Source organism: Drosophila innubila, chromosome X (genome assembly GCF_004354385.1).
Source record: "Drosophila innubila isolate TH190305 chromosome X, UK_Dinn_1.0, whole genome shotgun sequence".
NCBI classification, from domain to species: Eukaryota; Metazoa; Arthropoda; class Insecta; order Diptera; family Drosophilidae; genus Drosophila; species Drosophila innubila.
In genome coordinates, this window is record NC_047626.1 from 15,103,367 (window position 1) to 15,125,604 (window position 22,238).

The 22,238-nt window shown below is 38.9% G+C and overlaps 4 protein-coding genes across 4 annotated transcripts; 1 reads left to right on the forward strand and 3 right to left on the reverse strand.

Annotated features, from left to right (window-relative positions):
* The first annotated feature begins 331 nt into the window (after nt 1–331).
* LOC117786764 (irregular chiasm C-roughest protein) lies at nt 332–4,921 on the forward strand. Its single transcript, XM_034625135.1, has 6 exons — nt 332–824; nt 1,095–1,295; nt 2,519–2,725; nt 3,015–3,117; nt 3,196–3,744; nt 3,834–4,921. Exons 1-6 carry the CDS (start codon nt 333–335, stop codon nt 4,559–4,561), a joined length of 2,280 nt encoding a protein of 759 aa, XP_034481026.1. The 5' UTR covers nt 332; the 3' UTR covers nt 4,562–4,921.
* Nucleotides 4,922–12,652: 7,731 nt separating this feature from the next.
* On the reverse strand, nt 12,653–13,880 carry LOC117786777 (estradiol 17-beta-dehydrogenase 8-like). Its single transcript, XM_034625162.1, is given in 3 exon segments — nt 12,653–13,604; nt 13,607–13,621; nt 13,688–13,880. Coding segments are annotated over 3 exon segments (744 nt in total). The 5' UTR covers nt 13,731–13,880; the 3' UTR covers nt 12,653–12,918.
* A 789-nt stretch (nt 13,881–14,669) lies between these two features.
* LOC117786811 lies at nt 14,670–15,134 on the reverse strand. The gene has a single exon (XM_034625212.1). It carries the CDS (start codon nt 15,132–15,134, stop codon nt 14,670–14,672), a length of 465 nt encoding a protein of 154 aa, XP_034481103.1.
* A 311-nt stretch (nt 15,135–15,445) lies between these two features.
* LOC117786848 lies at nt 15,446–16,406 on the reverse strand. The gene is given in 2 exon segments (XM_034625264.1): nt 15,446–15,704; nt 15,706–16,406. Coding segments are annotated over 2 exon segments (960 nt in total).
* Nucleotides 16,407–22,238: the final 5,832 nt, after the last annotated feature.

Here is a 22,238-nt window from a genome sequence, read left to right on the forward strand (position 1 = left end):
TAAGTTGCCTGTAATTGAACGAATTTTCGGCGAATGCGAAATAAATCATTGCATACTTTTAGGACGTTCATTGAAATTCGTATCGAAATTCAGTTATTGGTATCTCATAGTCTTAATTGTTTTGATATGACATCAGATGTTAAGATTTTATTTCGAAAATGGTAATGAAATTTTAAAATTTCTTCAACTATAATTTTTTTGAGCTCATTCACATTTTTTTCCATGTGACAAACTAATCCGATGACTAACTAATCGTAATGCCATCTCTTTCTATCTCATGCAGAATAATGACAACGAAGCGAAAAGAGTTGCAGCTGATATTCTTGACAATGATGAAGGCGCTTTTGGTATGCTGGCTGACAGTGGGCGTGGCAAGGTGCTCGCCCTCGCAATATACGAGCTATCAGAACCAGAGGTTCGCAATGGAGCCACAGGACCAGACAGCTGTTGTGGGTGCCCGTGTAACACTCCCCTGCCGTGTCATCAACAAACAGGGCACACTGCAATGGACCAAGGATGACTTTGGCCTGGGCACATCCCGGGATCTGAGTGGATTCGAACGTTATGCCATGGTCGGTAGCGATGAGGAGGGCGACTATTCGCTGGACATCTATCCGGTGATGCTGGACGACGATGCGAAGTATCAGTGTCAGGTTAGTCCTGGACCTGAAGGACAACCGGCTATACGTTCCACTTTCGCCGGATTGACAGTTCTGGTGCCGCCGGAGGCACCAAAAATCACACAGGGCGATGTTATCTATGCCACCGAGGATCGCAAGGTGGAGATTGAATGCGTATCGATAGGTGGCAAGCCCGCAGCGGAGGTGAGTAGCCAAAAACCCCAAACAAAAAAAACACAAAGCAGAGACTCGATCCGGCAACTGGTCTGGTCTGACATTCAAACCGCAGCCTGATGAAAGCAGCACTTTCACACGAGCGCAAGCTGGAAACTAATCAAGCAAACAATGGATATCAGTCAGACCACGCCAGGGCTGCCAGACTGTCAGACTAAATGACTAACTGACTCCCCAACTGGTTCCACCAATTGAGCTAAACCACAAAAACTCCTCTTTCTCTCTCTCTCTGTCGCACAGATTACATGGATTGATGGCCTGGGCAACGTTCTAACGGATAACATTGAGTACACAGTTATACCGCTGCCCGATCTACGTCGCTATACGGCCAAATCGGTGCTGCGGCTCTCGCCCAAAAAGGAGCACCACAACACGAATTTTACGTGCCAGGCACAGAACACGGCCGACCGCACCTATCGCTCTGCCAAAATACGTGTCGAGGTAAGAGACAATACCCCTTCGCCTAACCACTCTCCCATGCTCTGGTGACCCCTCTAACCCTTGTCTAGTGCAGATTGTGTTGTCCTTTGGTCCATTGCAATTTTACCAGCGCATGTCGTTGCCTATGGGACTAGCACAATGCGCTGACGCGTCACAGTCAACGCCTGAGCCCCCCACTATCAATATTAGGTGGCGCCCTCTATACTCTGTTCCCCACAAATGCCTAGATGATGCGTACACCCGTCGCGTCGGCCAGCATCACATTTATGCAGGCCTTTTTGAACGAGCCTTTCTACCATGGACATGTCCATGACAGTGATGGGCTAATTCATACCGAAACATGAACCATAGGGTTACGGCCAATCCCTCAGTTAAGTGAAAGCAGGCAAGGACTTACATTGCTGTTTCACACACAGCTGTCATACTGTACCCTCTGCTGTTCCCTGGCTTCCCCTCATTCACTGTCCAGTGTTAAGCCCTGTCAATTGGCCACACAGTTAGCGTCTTACCTATATTACTGTTCCTCTTGTCAACTGACAAATTCATACACTGAAAAAAAAGACCAAGTTCTAAAATCAAGAACATTCATCTTAAATATTTTGTTCTTAAAATAAGATTATTTTAAGACCAAAATACTAAAACTAAGATTATTAATCCAAAAAATCTTAAAATCTTAATATAAGAATAAAAATCTTAAATTGTTAGGAAAGTATAAATAGGTGCTATTTCGTATCTAACAATTGGTGGCATCGTGACGCTCTGGTTAGAGAGGCCGCTTCAGTTGTGAAGCAGGCGGTTCGAATCCCACTCGTAACAAATTAAAATAACATTTATAAAATTACTAAAACAGAATAAAATATAAATAAATCAAAATTTAAAAATAAAAAAATATAAATATAAAAAATAATTTTCATTTATTTTATTTTTTGCTTTTAATCTTAAGAACATTTATTCTTAAAACAAGAACTTGTTCTTATTTAAAATGTTGTTAAATTCAAGCTGTGTTCTCTTAATTCAAGAATTTGATGTTCTCGACGCATTTTTTAGACCAAAAATCTTAGTTCTGAGACCAAAATCTTGATATTAGAACATTTTTTTTATCAGTGTAGCTGGCTCTTAATTAGGTTAGGTCTTTCAGCTTAGAAGGTCGCCGTCTAATAAGAAACCCCTCCACAACAATTGCAACTAATCTTAAACTGATTTCTTAATTCGTCATTCAACAGGTCAAATACGCGCCCAAAGTCAAGGTGAATGTCATTGGCTCGTCAGCGGGAAACAGCTACGTTGGCCAACAAACTGGCGCCGTTCAGCGTATTGTGGAGCATGCACAGGTGCGACTCGAGTGTCGGGCCGATGCGAACCCGAGTGATGTCCGTTATCGCTGGTACATCAACGACGAGCCAATTATAAACGGTCAAAAAACTGAGATGGTAAGTGCATCACTCAAGTGAGCTGGAGAGGAGGAAGAGGGAAGAGGAACGTGGCACGTCCACATTCCTTTAGCTAGCCGCATAATTAGAGCAACTTTGCTGGCATCAGGTTGTATAATATGCTGGCCAGAGCTATTTTGTCATGCCAATTACAACTGGGGACTAGACCAGATCTATGTACTGTCGATTGGCGCAAGAACCAGTTGTGCCAGTTGGCCGGAAAGAGTTAACGTTCCCACAATTTGCTCAATCTCGTATCTTTTCTCCCCTTTCGCCTTTCCACGATCAGGTCATACGCAATGTAACGCGAAAATTCCATGATGCAATTGTCAAATGCGAGGTACAGAATTCCGTCGGCAAGAGCGAGGATAGCGAAACGCTGGACATTAGCTGTAAGTAGCAAAATGATCTTTAGCACAAGTCCAAGCCAGCAGTCTTAACCGATTGCTCCATCCCTTTGCCCGCTTTAGATGCACCCAGTTTCAGGCAGCGTCCGCAATCCATGGAGGCGGATGTGGGCAGCGTGGTGTCGCTGAATTGCGAGGTGGATAGCAATCCACAGCCGGAGATTTTCTGGATACAGCATCCAAGTGATCGGGTCGTTGGCACCAGCTCCAATCTGACCTTTAGTGTCAGCAACGAGACAGCCGGCAGATACTACTGCAAGGCCAATGTACCAGGCTATGCTGAGATCTCAGCGGATGCATATGTCTATCTGAAGGGCTCGCCCAGCATTAGTTCACAGCGTTTCCAGTACGGTCTGGTTGGAGATACGGCAAGGATTGAGTGTTTTGCAAGCAGTGTGCCACGTGCTCGCCATGTATCCTGGACCTTCAATGGGCAAGAGATTAGCTCCGAGTCTGGACATGACTACTCGATACTTGTGGACGCAGTGCCGGGCGGGGTGAAGAGTACGCTCATCATACGCGACAGTCAGACCTATCACTATGGCAAATACAATTGCACTGTGGTGAACGACTATGGCAACGATGTGGCCGAGATCCAACTGCAGGCAGAGAGTAAGTACCAGCTCAAAATGGAGAAGTATCACTTTACTTATAGTTCCACACTTTTGTTTCCCCCTTCTTTCTTTTCTCATCTTTTTTAGAGAGCGTATCCGTGTTGATGACGATTGTGGTCGGCATTTCGGGAGTGGCCATTCTGATGGTATTGACCATCATCATCCTCATCTACTTTAAGTGCAAGAAGCGCACCAAGCTGCCTCCCGCCGACGTCATTAGCGAGCATCAGATCACCAAGAATGGAGGTGTCAGCTGCAAAATGGAGCCAGGTGATCGTACCTCCAACTACAGCGATCTCAAGGTGGACATTTCCGGTGGTTATGTTCCGTACGGAGATTACAGCACACACTACAGTCCACCGCCACAGTATCTGACATCCTGTTCGACCAAGTCCAATGGCAGCTCCACCATCCTGCAGAATAACCATCAGAATCAACTGCAGCAACAGCAACAACACCAGCAACATCATCACCAGCAACAACAACAGCAACAACAGCAGCAACAAACTGCCGTTCAAAGTGTGCCCATGACCTTTCTGACCAACAGCAGTGGTGGAAGTCTGACCGGCAGCATAATTGGAGCACGTGAAATACGCCAGGAGAATGGCTTGCCCAGTCTACAGTCGACAACGGCCTCGGTAGTCAGCTCCTCGCCAAATGGAAGCTGCAGTAATCAGAGTACAGCAACCACCACTCACGTTGTGGTGCCCAGCTCGATGGCCTTGAGTGTGGATCCGCGATACAGCGCCATCTATGGTAATCCGTATCTGCGCACATCTAACTCCTCGCTACTGCCCCCTCCGACGGCTGTCTAAGCAGCTGAAGAAGTGAGGAATCTCTGTTAGGTCTCCGCCTGTAGCCCCGCCCATTTACCACAGAACACACTCGTAAGACTGATCTCAAGGCCGAATGAAAAGATATAGGGCTAACGTTGGGCGCCAGACAGTCGTTGGGCGCCATAGCACACTGTGTTTTCGTGGCGCTGAGGTAAGGTAAGGTAAGAAGAGACCTTTCAAACTTTTTAGCAACCAAAAATTCGCATTGTGTAACTTAAAGATTAAGCATTCGTTTAAATGAGCTCATGCCACGTCTTATTAGGCAGCATTTATGTTAACTAGGCTAACCATATTCTAGGTATAAGCTAGTAGAACTACCAGCTGCTCTATAACTTAACTACTCACACATACTTAGTATTTTATATTATCATAATATATTACAATGGTTTTTTTTTCTCCTCTAGCCTAGTGAGAGAGTCAGTTGATGTAAAATATCTCGGCTGCTTTAGCTTTAGCGTGACAAATTCAATTTTTTCGCTAGCATGTAAGTGACCTCTCAAGGGAGGGTTTTAATAGACTATTAAGCTAGGATTTTGCGCATTTACAAGTCCATAGAAACTTGCTGCATGTTAAAAAAGGGCCTTACAAAGATTATTTATTACAAAAGCCGATGAAAAACAAAACAAAAACAAAAACAAAAGACACCAATGCTAGAAATGTAATTACCACAAAATAAAATAGATATACAATATAAAAAAAAACAAAAAATTTTTGCGTAGCCTGATTGTTAGCTTATTGCTTCTCTTTTCCAAGTTTTCACTATTAACTGTTGAGCATATCTTAAAGCGTTTACAATTAAAGTAAAATATCAAAAAAAAAATATATCTATCAAATATCTTTCCATATTAACAGTAGCAAAAGGCGCGCGAAAATTAACAAAAAAAAAAATAAATAAATAAAAATATTAAATTTTAAATATATTTAAAAATTATTCAGTCAATGTGCTTGCAACCATACTGTCATACTCATGTGTAAATGTATGTGAAAATTGTATGTGCATTGCTTAAGAAAATTATGCCAAAGTACCTGATAGTATTTAAGCCGAAGAACGTTCTTCTTTTTTTTTTGTCGTACCTTAAGAGTTTTTTTTAGAGTGTAGGCCAAAATAAAAACATATTGAAGATACATATGTCGTCAACTAAATACTTAAACTCCATTAAAAGGATCTTAACTTATATTACGCCCACATTTTAATCTCAGCAAACGCAAAAAATAGAGAACTTTAAATTTAAAAAAAACCAAAAGAAAATATCGGCATGCACGAATTGTATACTGCAAAGTGATTTGATTGATATTTAGTTAAATTAACTTGATTATTGAAAAAATATTTTAGAACATTTAAATATATATATATATATAGTCGTTTATTTTTTGTACATGCTTGGTCAGGTTATACAATAACCTTTTTGAGATACTATGGCAAAAATAAATTTCTAAGAAAACATAAAATTTTTTATTGAAAGTTTGCTATGCAGGTCAGACTTTTAGGAAATGTTTTACATATATGACAAATATTATCCTCTGCACGGGTATCAAGAAATTTTTATATGGTTCAAACTCATCAGTTCAATTGTGCTTCAGTGTACTTCTAAACTTACTTCTAAGTGTGTAACGATAATTCATAAACATTTATCCTAGCTATGTATGCCATTAACATAAATAGAGTATATAGTCTATATATATATTATATATATAGAGTTCTTTTTTTTTTTTTGTCTAACTGATAATATAGACCCGTCGTCGTAGCAATATTTTGATATATAAACATATGTATTTCATATCGAAAAATTCAAATAAAAGGCATCACTTCATATTCTTTTATAATGCTTAATGATTTTGTTTTCTTTTTTGTGTTGTTTTTGTGCGCCTTTTTAGCAATTAAGCGACGTGAATTGCATTGAAATCGCTATATATTTAGCTGTCGATATTTTTTTGTCAGTAATTAAGCGAAATGAACAAATGTTTTATGTATACAAAAAAAAAAAAAACAGGTTAATTACAGCAAATAAACAATTGCATATAGTATATATATACATATATATATGATAAAGATACAAATGAAAGAAAAAAACAAATAAAAATGAATAAAAATTTATTGCAAAAACAAAGTTTGGTGTATATTAATTCATTTTTATTTATTTATTTTTATTTTTTTTTTTGAGGCAACATCAAAGTGCAACTTGCTTATCATTAGCAGCTGGTATCGCAGCTGCCCTCGTAAGTCAAATAAAGCGTGAGCATTTGTAATTTTACCCCCTACCCAAAGCCTAGTGAGTAGCTGAGTGTGGGGTGGATGTGATGGGTGTGTGTGAGTGTGGGTGTGTGGTGTGTGGGTGTATGGTGTCACGTCACGTCAGAATACTGTCAGCTAAAAGCTAAAATCAAACAAACAGCGCAGAAATTAAAAAGTGCCACCCAGAAACAGGCAAAGCCAAAAATATATGTGTGTGTGTGTGTGTGTAAATTAATGGTAAGCAGTGTGTGGAATGAAAATGAAATAAAGGACGTTGACAGAGCGTCGACGATGGAGTGTGGAGTTGTCGAGTTGTGGAGTGTTGTGGAGTGTTGTGAGGAAGTCGAGTTGACAATGCAAACAAACGGCTCGCTAAGCTCGACTAAAAATGCTTAATGAGTGCGTAAGGTCACACACACACACATACACACACACCACACATGTTGACTTGGGGTCCATGGGTAGCCTGTGTCCTTGTTGCTTGCCGCACATCCGCAAGAAAATGTTGCGGCATCGCGCGGCGCACATTAAACTAAATTAGTTGCCTTTGTCACAAACGATCGAGCACCCGACCAGCTTACAACCTGTCACCAAACACACGCACACACACACACACATGCATATAGACATAGAGAGAGCCAAGTGGCAAGTGGTAAGTGGCGAGTGGCAAGTGGCGAGTGGCAAGTGGCAAGTGGGGTTGCTTATAACTATACTACGTGCACTTAGTCGTCGGAAGTTGCAATTGCGGTTTACTGTGTTAATTGGCATGACATTGTTGTGGCTAACGAAACTATCGTAAGTTGCAGGCGACCAGACTACCAGGCGACCAGGCGACCAGTTTGAGCTCTGACTCTAATGGATTTGCAGTGGATCAAGTTGAGGCAATATCCATATAGCATACCTCCATGCGAGCACTTACAAACTTACTTGCCACAGGACACTTGCTATTGACAACTGCCACGCATTGCCGACAAACTTGAACTTACCGTGATATATTTGTTGCAAGCATACCCTGTAATTGTGTAATAACGCGACGAGAGAAGCACTACTCCATAAGATATATATAGTATGAGACAGGTAGTGAATGGATTTCATATTGTCCAGACTGAGTACTTACTCTTGTTGAATACCCTTCAATTTTTAAATTGATAGTTGGGGTAACATTTAGAGTAGACAATGTATACATGTAACAGGCAATACACGTTTTTAAAATGTTCTTATCTGTTGATGGTCCCAAAATCTTATAATGTACTATAGATTTTGAGCAGCATCGGTCGAACCCGACTGTACGAGACCCTGTTCGTTTGATGTCTCTCTTCCAGTCTCTGAGACCTTCAGAAAATGAAGAATATGTGTACTGGAGATATCTGACAGAGTCTGAGAAGATGTAAACTTCAACATCCTTTTTGTTTATCATTCATTCAGCTATTTCGACCAGGGAATCAAACCGAAACAAATATACGTTACGGTTTCGGTTCCGGTACGTCCCAAAATAACTATTTCAGTAAAAGGTTATATTTTAATTTTTTTCAATCAATTTTGAAACATTTTAAAATTTTTAGATGTCGTTTTATAATAAATATGACATCGAAATATACAGACCTAGGGTAAAAAAAAATTTTTTTAACGAATTTAAAAATATTTGAATGCAAAATGTATTAAGAGGCCAAATCATGATCAAAATGGCATTCCGCTTGAAAATCGGTTCAGTTTTGATTAGTTATGACAGTTTGAAGTTGGTCATACTGCGGTTAAACCACTTTACAAGTCAAATTTTTGTTCAATTTCACATGATTTTTTACAAAAAAATTAAAAGGTCTCAAAACAAGTTTAAAGTGTTGTTTTATACTAATTACGATATAAGGTTGATTAAAAGTGGAAACTTGAGATTTAAAATTTTGAATTTTCGAAATTTCAAAGGGGGGACCCTTAGCATCGAAATCAACATCTAGTAGAATCTAGAGGAAAATATTTTTCTTTAAAAATTTAATAAAATTTAAATGCAGAATGAATTAAAATGGCAAATAATGAATAAAATGACATTCCGCTTTAAAATCGGTTCAGTTTTGATCAAGTTATGACAGTTTGAAGTTTGTCAGACTGCGGATTTAACCACTTTACAAGTCAAAATTTTTGTTCAATTTCACATGATTTTTTCAAAAAATGAAAGGTCTCAGAATCAAGTTTAAAGTGTTGTTTTATACTAATTAAGATATAAGTTGATTAAAAGTGAAAACTTGAGATTTAAAATTTTGAATTTTCGAAATTTCAAAGGGGACCCTAGCATCGAAATCAACATCTAGTAGAATCTAGAGAATATTTTTCTTTAAAAAAATTTAATAAAATTTAAATGCAGAATGAATTAAAATGGCAAATAATGAATAAAATGACATTCCGCTTTAAAATCGGTTCAGTTTTGATCAAGTTATGACAGTTTGAAGTTTGTCAGACTGCGGATTTAAGTCAAAATTTTTGTTCAATTTCACATGATTTTTTACAAAAAAATGAAAGGTCTCCGAATCAAGTTTAAAGTGTTGTTTTATACTAATTACGATATAAGGAGTTGATTAAAAGTGAAAACTTGAGATTTAAAATTTTGAATTTTCGAAATTTCAAAGGGGGGACCCTTAGCATCGAAATCAATATCTAGTCGAATCTAGAGGAAAATATTTTTCTTTAACAAAATAATAAAATTTAAATGCAGAATGAATTAAAATTCCAAATAATGAACAAAATGACATTCCGCTTTAAAATCGGTTCAGTTTTGATCGAGTTATGACAGTTTGAAGTTGGTCAGACTGTGGATTTAGCCACTTTACAAGTCCAAATTTTGTTCAATTTCACATGATTTTTTACAAAAAAATGAAAGGTCTCAGAATCAAGTTTAAAGTGTTGTTTTATACTAATTACGATATAAGGAGTTGATTAAAAGTGAAACTTGAGATTTAAAATTTTGAATTTTCGAAATTTCAAAGGGGGACCCTTAGCATCGAAATCAGATCTTGGTCGAAAATAATTAAATTTTCAAAATGAACAAAATTTAAATACAGAATGAATTTAGAGGCCAAATCATGATCAAAATGACATTTTGCTTGAAAATCGGTTCAGTTTTGATCGAGTTATGACAGTTTGAAGTTGGTCAGACTGTGGATTTAGCCACTTTACAAGTCCAAATTTTTGTTCAATTTCACATGATTTTTTACAAAAAAATGAAAGGTCTCAGAATCAAGTTTAAAGTGTTGTTTTATACTAATTACGATATAAGGAGTTGATTAAAAGTGGAAACTTGAGATTTAAAATTTTGAATTTTCGAAATTTCAAAGGGGGGACCCTTAGCATCGAAATCGAATCTTGGTCGAAAATAATTAAATTTTCAAAATGAACAAAATTTAAATACAGAATGAATTTAGAGGCCAAATCATGATCAAAATGACATTTTGCTTGAAAATCGGTTCAGTTTTGATCAAGTTATGACAGTTGGAAGTTGGAGAACTCTTTGACCTAGCAACTTTACCACAACCGTACCGGTACAAACGTTTCGGTATTTGGTTCTTGACAGAGAATTTTCATTCGGTTACGGTTTCAGTTTCGGTACTAAAAATGAAACGGTTTGTTTCGGTTAACGGTTCGAGTTCAAGAGTTTTCCCAAAAAATTGTAAGCACAATTGACAACATGCTCAAAGGATATTCTTTAATATATTCTTTGATGGATTGTCAAATCCTTACTACAGGGTATTTCTATGGCGTGTTACACTTGAATGTCGCCAAATTATGACCCTTTTTTGTAGATTTACAAAGTGCTTTTGAGGAGTTTCTTTAATCTACCCCCAGTCCCCCCAACACAATCACTACCCATCTACCCCTTCCATGCTTCTTCTTATTATTATAAACAACTGTCGGCTGCAATTGCTGGAACTGGAACTGTAGCTGGAGCTGGAGTTGGAGCTGGAGTTTGACGCACGTCATCGACATCGCAGAAAAACAGACACAAAAAACGGACACAAGTCGCACGAAGAGTTACGATTTCATTAACATGAGATATGGCGAGTGCTTGGGCCTCGACTGGATTGGATTCCCTGTGTGTGTGTGTGCTCTGTGTGTGTGCTGTGTGTGTGTGGTGTGAGTTGATTGGGGTCGTCGGTGGGTCGCGTTTGGTCTGTTTTATGGCTCAAGTGGCTGGCAGCCGGCTGTCGTTGTCGCACTGCGTTGCGTTGTTAATTGTTAACGCTATAGTGGGGCAGTCTCCCTCTCCCTCTCTCTTCTTCTCTCTCTCTCTCTCTTTATCTGAATTACTCTCTTTGTGTTGGAGGGTTGCGACTTTGGACATATGATAAGGAAATGTTTTGTTTTTCACTATGCACTAAAAACGAAATGGGCTAAACGTAACACACACACACACATATATACACCTACACACACACACAAATAGACCACAGTGGCATGAGAATGGTCTGTGGAATGGAGGGGGGAGCGGAACCTGGGCCAGAGCCCTAACCGAAACTTTGGGCTTGGGGTGATGTTGCTTAATGTCCTAGCGACCCGTTCTATATAATTGCCACTGAGTGTGCGTGTGTGTGTGTGTGTGGCTCATATTCGAGGCAGAGGCGAGTTGAATTTCTTGAATTAATAAAATGTCTTCATTATTTAAATTGCACGCACGACCACAGGCGTAACCCACCCAAATGTGGTGCACAAACAAACCCAACAACATATAAATACGTATGTGTGTACATACATACATACATACATATGTGCTGGTCGTTTGTCGTCTCTCTGTGTGTGTGTGTGCGTGTGTGTGCGGCCAAGTTAATTAGCAGCTGGGGAATTGTGAAATATATTAATATTGTACACTTTGGTAGTAGCCCCACCGCACCAGCCAACCACCAAATAGCCATGTCCCCATCTTCGCTTTCTCCTCTCCCTCTTCAACCAACGCGACACTGTTTCCCTTTGTGACCGCATTGGGACGACCATGTCATCCAGAATGGCCATAAGAGTGGTCCATCTTCAGTTTCATCCTGCAATTACCATCGATAGTTACAATACGTAAGGCCAATCGGGAACGACTCTGCCAAAAAATAAGTCTGAGGAATTTGAACAGAATCATAGAGAATTTTAATAATAAAACAATCTAATACTTAACTATTTTATTAGTATTAAAAACAGGAATCAAATAGAGAATTTTAATACTTAACTATTTATTAGTATTAACAACAGGGAATCAAATAGAGAATTTTAATAATAAAACAATCTAATACATAACTATTTTACTAGTATTAAAAACAGGGAATCAAATAGAGAATTTTAATAATAAAACAATCTAATACTTAACTAGTTTATTAGTATTCAAAACAGGGAATCAAATAGAGAATTTTAATAATAAAACAATCTAATACATAACTATTTTATTAGTATTAACAACAGGGAATCAAACCGAAACAAATATCGGTTCTAATTTCGGTTCCGGTACTTACCAAAACAACTATTTCGGTAAACAGTTCTATATCGGTCTTTTCCTTTCGGTTCCGGTATCAGTACCGGTACAGCAACGTATAAATTTTTCCATTTTAGCTGTATATATTGCTAGTCGCCTTTGTCACCCTTCTTGGTGCTTTCGTCACTAGCGCACTAGACTTTTTTCTAAAGACACACTACTTGGAATTTGATCTTTGATCATAATTGTTTTAAGGCATTTTTCAAGGAAGCATTTTTCGGGAAAGAAACACAAAACACTTCTGGAATTTTATTCCTGGGTGTAAAGTACGTATTCTAATGCGTGAATTGTGTATCATTGACATTTTATAACTTTTATCATTTTGACTTTTCACCAATAGCTATATTGTATAAAGTTTATGTATAAAGCTTTTATTTCTGCGGATGTTTCGCATGAAGTGGAAAAAGAGCATAAATTTGTTAGTTCTTTGCAAGCGAATTTGAAAGCTCGAGAAAAGTTCACTATCAACAAATCTTTTAATTTAACAAAAAACAATAGAAAAAAAAACAGATTCTTGAATTATACATATAACTACAACAAATAAATGCAGATTGTTTTGCGATAATAACGGGGTCATCTTGCTTGTGATTGTTGTGGATGATTGATGATTTACTTGAGTCCGCCAGTGACTTCGATGGCAGCGCCATTGACATAGGCGGACTTCTGGGAGGCCAGGAAGGCAATCACCTCGGCAATTTCATCGGGCTGACCAAGACGACCAAGGGGACAGCGTTGCACCACCTGCTGCTTGATCTGGTCGGGCACCACAGCCACCATGGGAGTGTCAATATAGCCGGGAAGGATGCAGTTGACGCGTATACCGAATTTGCCAAACTCCTTGGAGGCCACCTCTGTGAAGGAGATGACGCCAGCTTTGGTGGCAGCATAGTTGGCCTGTCCCATGTTGTTCATGCGTGCCACAATGCTGGACAGATTGACAATGCTGCAGTTGCTCAACTTCTGCTCGATCATTGCCTTGGCAAACTGTTGCGTCACCAAGAACGTTCCCTTCAAGTTCACACTGTAGACGTCGTCGTAGTCGCGTTCGGGCATCTTTAGCAGGTATCCATCCCTGGTAATTCCCGCCGAATTCACAACAATGCTGGGCGCCTGCTGGAACTGAGCCAGGGCTGCCGTAACAGCGCTCTGTACACTCTGCACCGACGAGACGTCAACTTCCAGGGCTGCTCGCTCAGCGCCAAGTTGCTTGGCTGTTTCCTGTGCTGCCGGCAGATTGCGATCCGCGGCAATGACTTTGGCTCCATCTCGTGCCAGTATGCGGCATGTGGCACGTCAATGCCAGAGCCGGCACCTGTGTATTAGCAAATTGATCTGAGTTCAAAGGTCATACTTGAAAGCTGACATAAACAAAACGCACCTGTTACAAATGCCACTTTGCCAGCCAATATTCCACTTGCCATTCTGACAGCGTGTCTGTATGTGTGTGTGTGTGTGTGTGTGTAGGTGTGTATGTGTGTGTGAGCGCGTGTGCGTGGGAGTGAGTGAGTGTGGGGATCTTAATCTAATCAGTGCCACAGTCCAAACAATTATGATTGCCACCAGAATAAACAACACGCCACCTGCATAGATTTTGATAATTCACCGAACAGTGTGACCAAAGTCAAGCCAGTGAAAATGCCACAACAGCTGATCAGCTATCGTCACACCTAACGTCTATCGTGAATATACCGATATTATAATCATTTATTATTTGGTGTTTGTATTTTTTACAACAGATATAACATGTTATATTTGTATTTTTTTTTTCATTTAAATTTATGCTTACACTGCTACCAAGATCCCTCTGCTAACAGTGTTGGGAATGCGAATTTTTACTGCACAGCCTGAAAGTATGCTTTCGAATATTCACTCATTAAATCGTACAATGGTTTTACACAGCGCAAAAGTCTGCAATACAATTTGAAATATTGCATCGCAAAAGTCTGCAATACAATTCGAAATATCGCAGTTTTACGATAACTCAACATTTTTAGTTTGTTTCAGTTGGTTTACATTTCTTGAACACCAATAACTTTTATTATTTAGTTATTAATTTATATTTTTTATGCAGGCGCTAAGAGTCACCTATTTATGCAATTAAATTCTAGCTCTTAGAAGCAATCATTCGTATTAATGATTTATGATTATCTACATTTAATTGATTCTATTACTGTTTATGTTTATTTAATATACTAAATTAAATTTGTCTCTACTAAATATAAAAATAAAAAAATTTAAAAAAAGTCTCATTATTTCTCTGTGCTGCCTAAAAGTATGCAATGAAATGTGCATTTGCCTATAATTGAGCGATTACTTTGAGTTTTGTGTAGGCAAATCTTTTCATTTATTTATCAATTAGGTCATTCCAAAGGTATTAGATAGTATAGCCGGGACTGAGGCTGGGACTCGGGCTGCAACTCAGTCGGTGGCTGTAGTTGAATTGTTCCGCTGCGAACGCTGCCGCTGCCGCTGCGAGCAAGTCCAAACTGTCGAAGTAACTTCTTGAGATATCGTTTAGGAATGCGGATCAACTGGCGTCTGATGATGCGCTGAATCTTGTTCCATGGACAACTGCTGCCACGATTATCCTCATCGAATTGATCCGCCACATTCAGCTGTTGCATGAGCTGTTGCAGCTGCTGTTCGCTTAGCTGGCTAAGATCGATCTGTGGAATTTGTTGCTCGGTTTCGTCAGTGGTCAGATTATTGGAAGTGCTGCGCAGGCGCAGCGGCTGCGAGACAACGCCACATCCAGCGGCATTTGACTTGGCAGCCACATTCAACAGCAAGATCAGCAACAGCATCCAGTAAAGTGAACAGTTCATCTTGGACTCATATGGCTGACAGACGAATAATGCCCCTAAATAGTTCAGTTGGCCCAGAGGCGATTTTCTGCCACATCACGATCGATTAAAGAGTATTGCTGTAGGTTGAATAAAAAGTGGGTCAAGTACTATTCGAAAGATTTTATTTTGTATTCTTCTGTTTGCTCAATTAAAGAGTGAGGCTTCAATTTAAGATTAGGTACAATAAATTAGAAAAAAAAAAAAATGTGTTCTGTTGATCGTTGATCTCTGTGGAGTGGGTGAATTTTGGATGTGATTTTCCCCTCTCTCTCGCTGTCTATATTTGTCGTTTAGACAAATGGGATGCGTGGACGCTTGTTCTTGTTCTTGTTCTTGCCTTTGCCCTTGTTCTTTTTGTTCTTGTTCTTGCCACCGCGACGACGATTGTTGAATCTCTTGTTATTGTTCTGGACACGCTTCCTAATCACACGACGCTTGTTGGGCCGGCTCTTGGTGTTGAGCATGACCTTCTGTCCATTCTTGAAATAGCGACGATAACGTGGTGGAATACGCACACTGATCACCTGCGACTGACCACGACGTCCTCCCGCGACGCAAATTGATGTGATTGTTCTGGCTGGCCTTGCTCTCGTCCGCTTGATCACCATCGGTGAATACCTCATATTCCTGGGCGCCGGCAGCGAGTGCCGCCTGCATGGCCTGCTCATCGAGTAGCTCAGCGTTAGCTGCCATGGCAACGCCACCGGCTGGCTGCATTTGCTCCTCGTCTTCATCATCGGCCATCTGATTGTCCTCCTGCTCATTATTATATACACGGCCTGTGGGGGTAGTGGGGGAACTGGGGGTAGTGGCGGAAGTCGCTGACGCTGGTGTATTAGTCACTGTTCCAGTTGCCGATGGTATGGTACCAGTTGAGGTTACTGTAGTTACGGATGGGGTGGTTGCTGCAGTGGTGGTGCCAGGACTCGTTATAATAATAGGTATCACCGGCTGGTTGTTGCTACCAAACATGTTCTTGAACGTGAGGAACTTCTTCAAAAACAGACGTCCACTGGAAGCATCTTTGTTGCCATTCGCTCCGACACCGACACCGCCACCTGATCCAGCAACTGGCACCTGCTCGGCATTCTGATCCAGGGCTGCAGCTACAACGGCATCATTGGACCTAGCTAGGACAGGTTCATTGATGTAGGAGCTGCGACGTGCCTTCAGCATGTGGGAGGGCCTCTCGGCCAGCGACACGCAGACGAGGCTGATGAGCAGCACTACCAAGGATACTTGACACTTCATCCTTAATTCTTTTCGTGCCAGCTAGCGAAACTACTCGGTGGAGAACTTTTCGGTTAATGGCTCAGCTGGAGGTGAGTGAAATTGGTTAGTCCAAGTCGTCGTTGTGCTCGCACTGATTGGTAATCAATGTTTGATACATTATCGTGCAAATTGTATCCTTTATACCCGCACTTGCTTCAAGACTCAACATCGACATATGCAAATGGCCAACAAAAAAAAATTGGTCACTTCACAGTACCGCAATTCCATTCTAACTGTAAATGGCATAGGAACAAGTCTATGTACATATTCATCTATGTACATCACAATTGAATTCAATTCAATTTTTAGACCCTGCAGAAGAATAAATAAATAAAAGCGCTCCGAGGCGAAAACGTTCTTCACCGTCATCTTTGTCCGCCTCTCGTTCTGCTTATCATCGTTTGGGCCAAGTCAAATCCCAGTTCAGTCAACCGTTCAACCGTTCAACCATTCAATCTCTCAATCGTTCAAATATTGAGCTTTCTAAGTACGCATGTTTCACGCACTTGGCCATGATACGGCCCCCTCATCTCACCTCTTATAACTATTCACGGATGTCATCATAGCCCTCATTGTTAAGAGCGAACTCAAATTCGCGCATTCAGCTCCAACACTGGGATGCCAGATGTTGCCAGTTGTTGCCAGTTACTTTGGTAAACAAGTGAAAACCCTTCAGTTGCCAGGGCATTGAAATTGAGTTTCTACTCGCAATTAGACGAGCGGGTCAAAGGTGACCTACTTGGAATGGGGTCTTCTATTGCTCAATTGGCAAGTCCAATGCAGTGTTGCCAGACCTTCACAGTAAAAGTAGTATTGGTCGCATTCACCAGGCAGGTTTGCTCTCTGATCATTTTTGTGATACCTATAATCTGATAATATAATACCAAATTTTGTGTATCATGATACCTGAGCATGTACCGTCAGATTTTCTTATCGAAATTCATGAAATGTTTATAGATAGCTTTCTTTGTTATCAATGTACAACAGCAGCAGCAGTTTTGCAATTACAAAAAATTTATTTTAATTTATTACATAGTTTTAATTTAATTTCCTATCTGCGCTGTTCATAGCTTTTTATAATCGATAATTCGATTATCAGGAGTTGGCAGTAAAATGTATCAAAGCGTTCACCAGGAAGTATCAGTAGCATAAAGTTTTTGATCCTTGATCAGGAAAATGTTTTCTGGCGAATGCGACCAATGATTTGAAAAAAATATAGAAATAAAAATAAATCTGCTTACAAATACGCGTAGGCTATATTTAAATAGTCCCAAAAAAAAATTAAAATTCTTGCAATATTTTTATTTAATTATGTCAATTTTAAAATACGGATGCAGTTTTAGTAACAACATAGTCATCAGACTTTTTTGTTCCACTTAAAATTAAATTTAAGTAGCTAAAAGCCATTCATAGTTATGTCTACATGTATCATATGTGTGGAATATAAATTTGTGTCTGGTATGCATTGGTGGAGCTGAAGTACTCTCTTGTTTAATCTGATATCACTCAACAAAACCAATTCTTAAACTCGGGATTCAGCCAAATTGTAATTTAAATTGTAATTTTCTTCAACCTTTTCTTGTCAAGGTTCCGTTAAAAAGACAAAGGTGATGCAAAGACATCTTCAAAAGCATCTAAAGTATCTAAAGTGGTTCCGATATCTTTGAGCGTTGAAAATAATAGAACAGATCGGAACCTAAAATAAAATTGACTGACTAAAGTGGTTAGTTGGCAACACTGGTCCGATTCCCAACCCACTAGCTCACCCTGCTTACAATTTTATCAAGATTAAAGAAACTGATCGTCCAAATTCAAGAGGATCCTAAGAGGTTTTTTTTTTTGCTGTGAGAGGGACATCAAAATGATAAAATTATATTTAAATAAAGAGTAAAATAGTACTTGTTTAACAGACATTTGTTAATCCAAAATATTCAAAAGCACTTTCTTTAAAAGAGGCGTACAGAAAGCTTATCAGAATTTGTCAAGTGATTTCCTTAAGAGATCTGCTCTCTTAGAGTTAGCTTTGAGGAGAAAGCAGTAAAGTATTTCATTGGGTAATGACAATGGAAAGTATTCTCAAAAGACTCAAAAAATTGCATTAGTTATACTCGATTTATTTGAAAAGCGATGTTCGACAGTTGTTCTGAAAAGAATTGGAGCCATTCGTTTAGTTGAAGACGGTTGCTCACTGGTTCCGACGGGATGCGACGACGGCCTCATGGCCATGCGACGGCGTTGGCTCTGGTTACGGAGACTCTGCTTTGACGAGTCAGGGCACGACGCATGTTCTGCTTATTGCGGCGACGGAGCCTTTGGATGCGTTGACAAGCTGCTTGTTCTCCTCCTCCTGGCGACGGAGCTCATAGTCGAGCTGGCGAGCGCTGTGACACACTGTCCGTTGGGACGGCCGTGCACGACGAGTGGGGCTGGAGCCCTCGTAGACACTCAGTTCGTCATCGTCATCATGGATCGGCTCATCAATATTGAAGTCCTCATCATCGTTGTCCAGCTCATCCGCGGATTCTTCGTCATCGACATCAGCTTTATAGGCGTGACGCTGGTTCAGATGTGTCTGATGACGAATATGGTGTTGAGGTCACGACTACGGTTCCCTCGAGCTCGGACGGTGAGGGACTATACGTCATTGTGCTAGTGACGTCGTTTTGACAGCCTTTGAACAGACTCGTAAGACTTTTCCTCGGCATTAACCGCATTCTCTTTCTTAAACACCCTGTATCTTTGGTGCGATGCATCGCCGTCTTCGCTGCGTCCAACTGTAATACGAATGGTATTCGTTGATGGATCAACAATCTGATTGTATGAATTTTGAACTCACCTGCAGATTCGGCCAAAACTGCTGCCGATAGCAAGAGCACTGCACAAACCAGGAATCTCAAGATAATCACGTAATCTCAATATGTCTTCCAACAATCGAATGAATTGATATGGCTTTAGTTATCCTTTGGCTTCAGTGCTGACAATGCTGCTTGCCTGAGGGAATACCGCTGGTTGACTGTGCCATTGCCAACAGATGGACAAGGTTATATACCCGAAGAAACGCTCAGTTGCCAGTCCATATCAACAACTAATCCAATACCGTTGCTAATAATTCTCATTATCATTTTGCCACAGCAAATTTGCAAATTTTCGCATAAATTTTTTGCGACAAAGTTTGTACAAAGCCAGAGTCAACTATCATCAGCCTTTCCCCCTCCTCATTCTAGCTTTTGTGATGTTTGCGAATGAACCAGATTGACCTAGCGACAAAGTTCGCAGCTAAGATCACAACATCCACTATTCAACCGAGTATCATCGGCAATATATCACTGAACTGTTCGATTCTCTTCATCAAATTTGCGACTATTTTCAAATACTTTATTAACATTTTCATTTTTAATGGGCTTCTCGAAGGTGAAACTGATTGCTTTATATATAATATCAGGCTTTCATTACTTTAACTTATTATTTTTTAATATTATTTAAATTGTGAGCTTAGCTGAAGAAAACAGTTAATTATTTGGAGAAGTCTTCCTAATCCTGACAAAACCAAAAAGAAGCATTATTAAAATCAAATATTTTTATAAATAAAAACGTGTATATCAATTAAGTTAATTATTTGGAGAAGTCTTCATAATCCTGACAAACCAAAAGAAGCATTAATAAAATCAAATATTTTTTATAAATATCAATTTTGTTAAATTATAATTGAGTTATAATTTTAAAAGTTAAGGAATATTTGTCTTTTGACATATATAATTATTATGAAATCTTATATAATCTGAATTGATAATAAAATTTATTGGCAAAATAACTTTTAAACTTAAAAAAAATGTTTAATTCAGAAAATTGTAAATACAAAAAAAACCTCTAAACGAGGTAAAGTCTAGTGACGAAAGCAATTTCTAGACCCAAAATATCTGATATCAATTTTGTGACGAACAAGTTTAATCTAAAATTTTTAAATAAAATATAAATTAATATAAAAAACGAAAATTGGCATTGTGCACTGTGAGTAAAAATCTTCTTTGTACATAAAAATAACTTTTGCGCAGTGCCGAACCAATACCGTTTTTTTATATTAATTTATATTTTATTTAAAATTTTTTAGATTAAACTGAATTTTGTTCGTCTAAAATGGATATCAATATTTGGGTCTAAATGCTTTCGTCATAGACTTTTACCTCGTTTAGAGGTTTTTTTGTGGATATCAGAAATTTTTTGCAATTGCTTTTGCTTTTGACATTGTAACTTTATCATTAATGCAGGCAAATAGTAAAATATAAAAAATTTAGTTGTTGAACGTATTTCATATTTAAAGAATTTTTTTCTTTAATTATAAAGAAAAACTAGGGGCCCAGCCCTGCTCGCTTTCTTGCTCGCGTTGCTACAGCCGAGCATACTATACTGTCGGAGACCTCGTACTTACTATGAAAAAAAAAGTTTTCATACTAAGACTTGATTTCACCCGATCGGTCCTATGACAGCTATATGATATAGTGGTTCCGATTAGAACCAACTTTGTTCAGGATATATAAGTCTTAAATAAATGCATATTCTATTAGTTTGGTTACGATATCTAGTAAAACAAAAAAGTTTTTCATACTAAGACTTAATATTGGACCGATCGGTCCTATGACAGCTATATGATATAGTGGTCCGATTTGAACCAACTTTGGTCAGGATATATAAAACCAAGTTAAATGCATATTGTATTAGTTTGGTTAAGATTTCTCATTAAACAAAAAGTTTTTCATACTAAAACCAAATTTTGACCCGATCGGTCCTATGACAGCTATATGATATAGTGGTCCGATTTGAACCAACTTTAGTCAGAATATATAAAACCAAGTTAAATGCATATTGTATCATTTTGGTTGAGATATCTCATAAAACCAAAAAGTTTTTCGTACTAAAACGTGATTTTCGACCGATGGAAAATGTATTTATTCACTTAACAGGTAATATCTTCCGAACCCCTCAACCAAAATTTATGTTTCATATACCAAAAAAACGCGAAATTGTACGTATTACAACATATTAAAATTTAACAAAAATCGTTAGAGCCGTTTTGTCAGAAATCGCCAAAATGTAAGCTAAAAACTTTATTTCACCTGTAAAATGTTACCTGAGTACTTTGAAAAAAAAGTTTAAAGGTACGCCTAAAAGCCCTCAAACACACCTAATGATATATAGAACATATCTGTAGCTTCTATGGTTTGGAAACTGTTGAGGTTTCAATTTTATGGATTTAGCGTTTTCCCGCTAAACTAGCAGGGAAATTGACAAGTCGTAGAACAAACATTTCTAGATTTTGAAAAGGAATCAATCCCCATCATTACATTTAAGCTTCTTTAGCGCTTTGATGCAAACAGACAAACAGACAAACAGACAAACAGACAAACAAATGACTTTTCATTTCATTTGAGAAGTCCATAAAATTTTCAAATTTATTTATCTTTTGAACCAGTTATCGGATTTGGGTGATTGAGGTATCAATCGACGCGTATTTTTAATTAGAATTTTTAAAAATAAAAATTTTACCAAAAGCCCCAACGGCCCCATAAGCTGCAATTATCAAAATTTTTCCTCCTACTTACACCCCGTATCTTATGACCCAGGTTGGTTAGAAAAGTTTTAGTACGCCATTTTGTAAGTTAGAACTAAAACCTGTCGATCGGTATATAACTTGATCTGATCGGACAGTCGTAGCAAATTCCAACTTAGCTGTATATATAGTTATCGCCCTTCAATAAGCTTCGTCACTAACGCGAACTGCCGTCCGCAGTGAAAGAAATGTAATAACTACTTTCA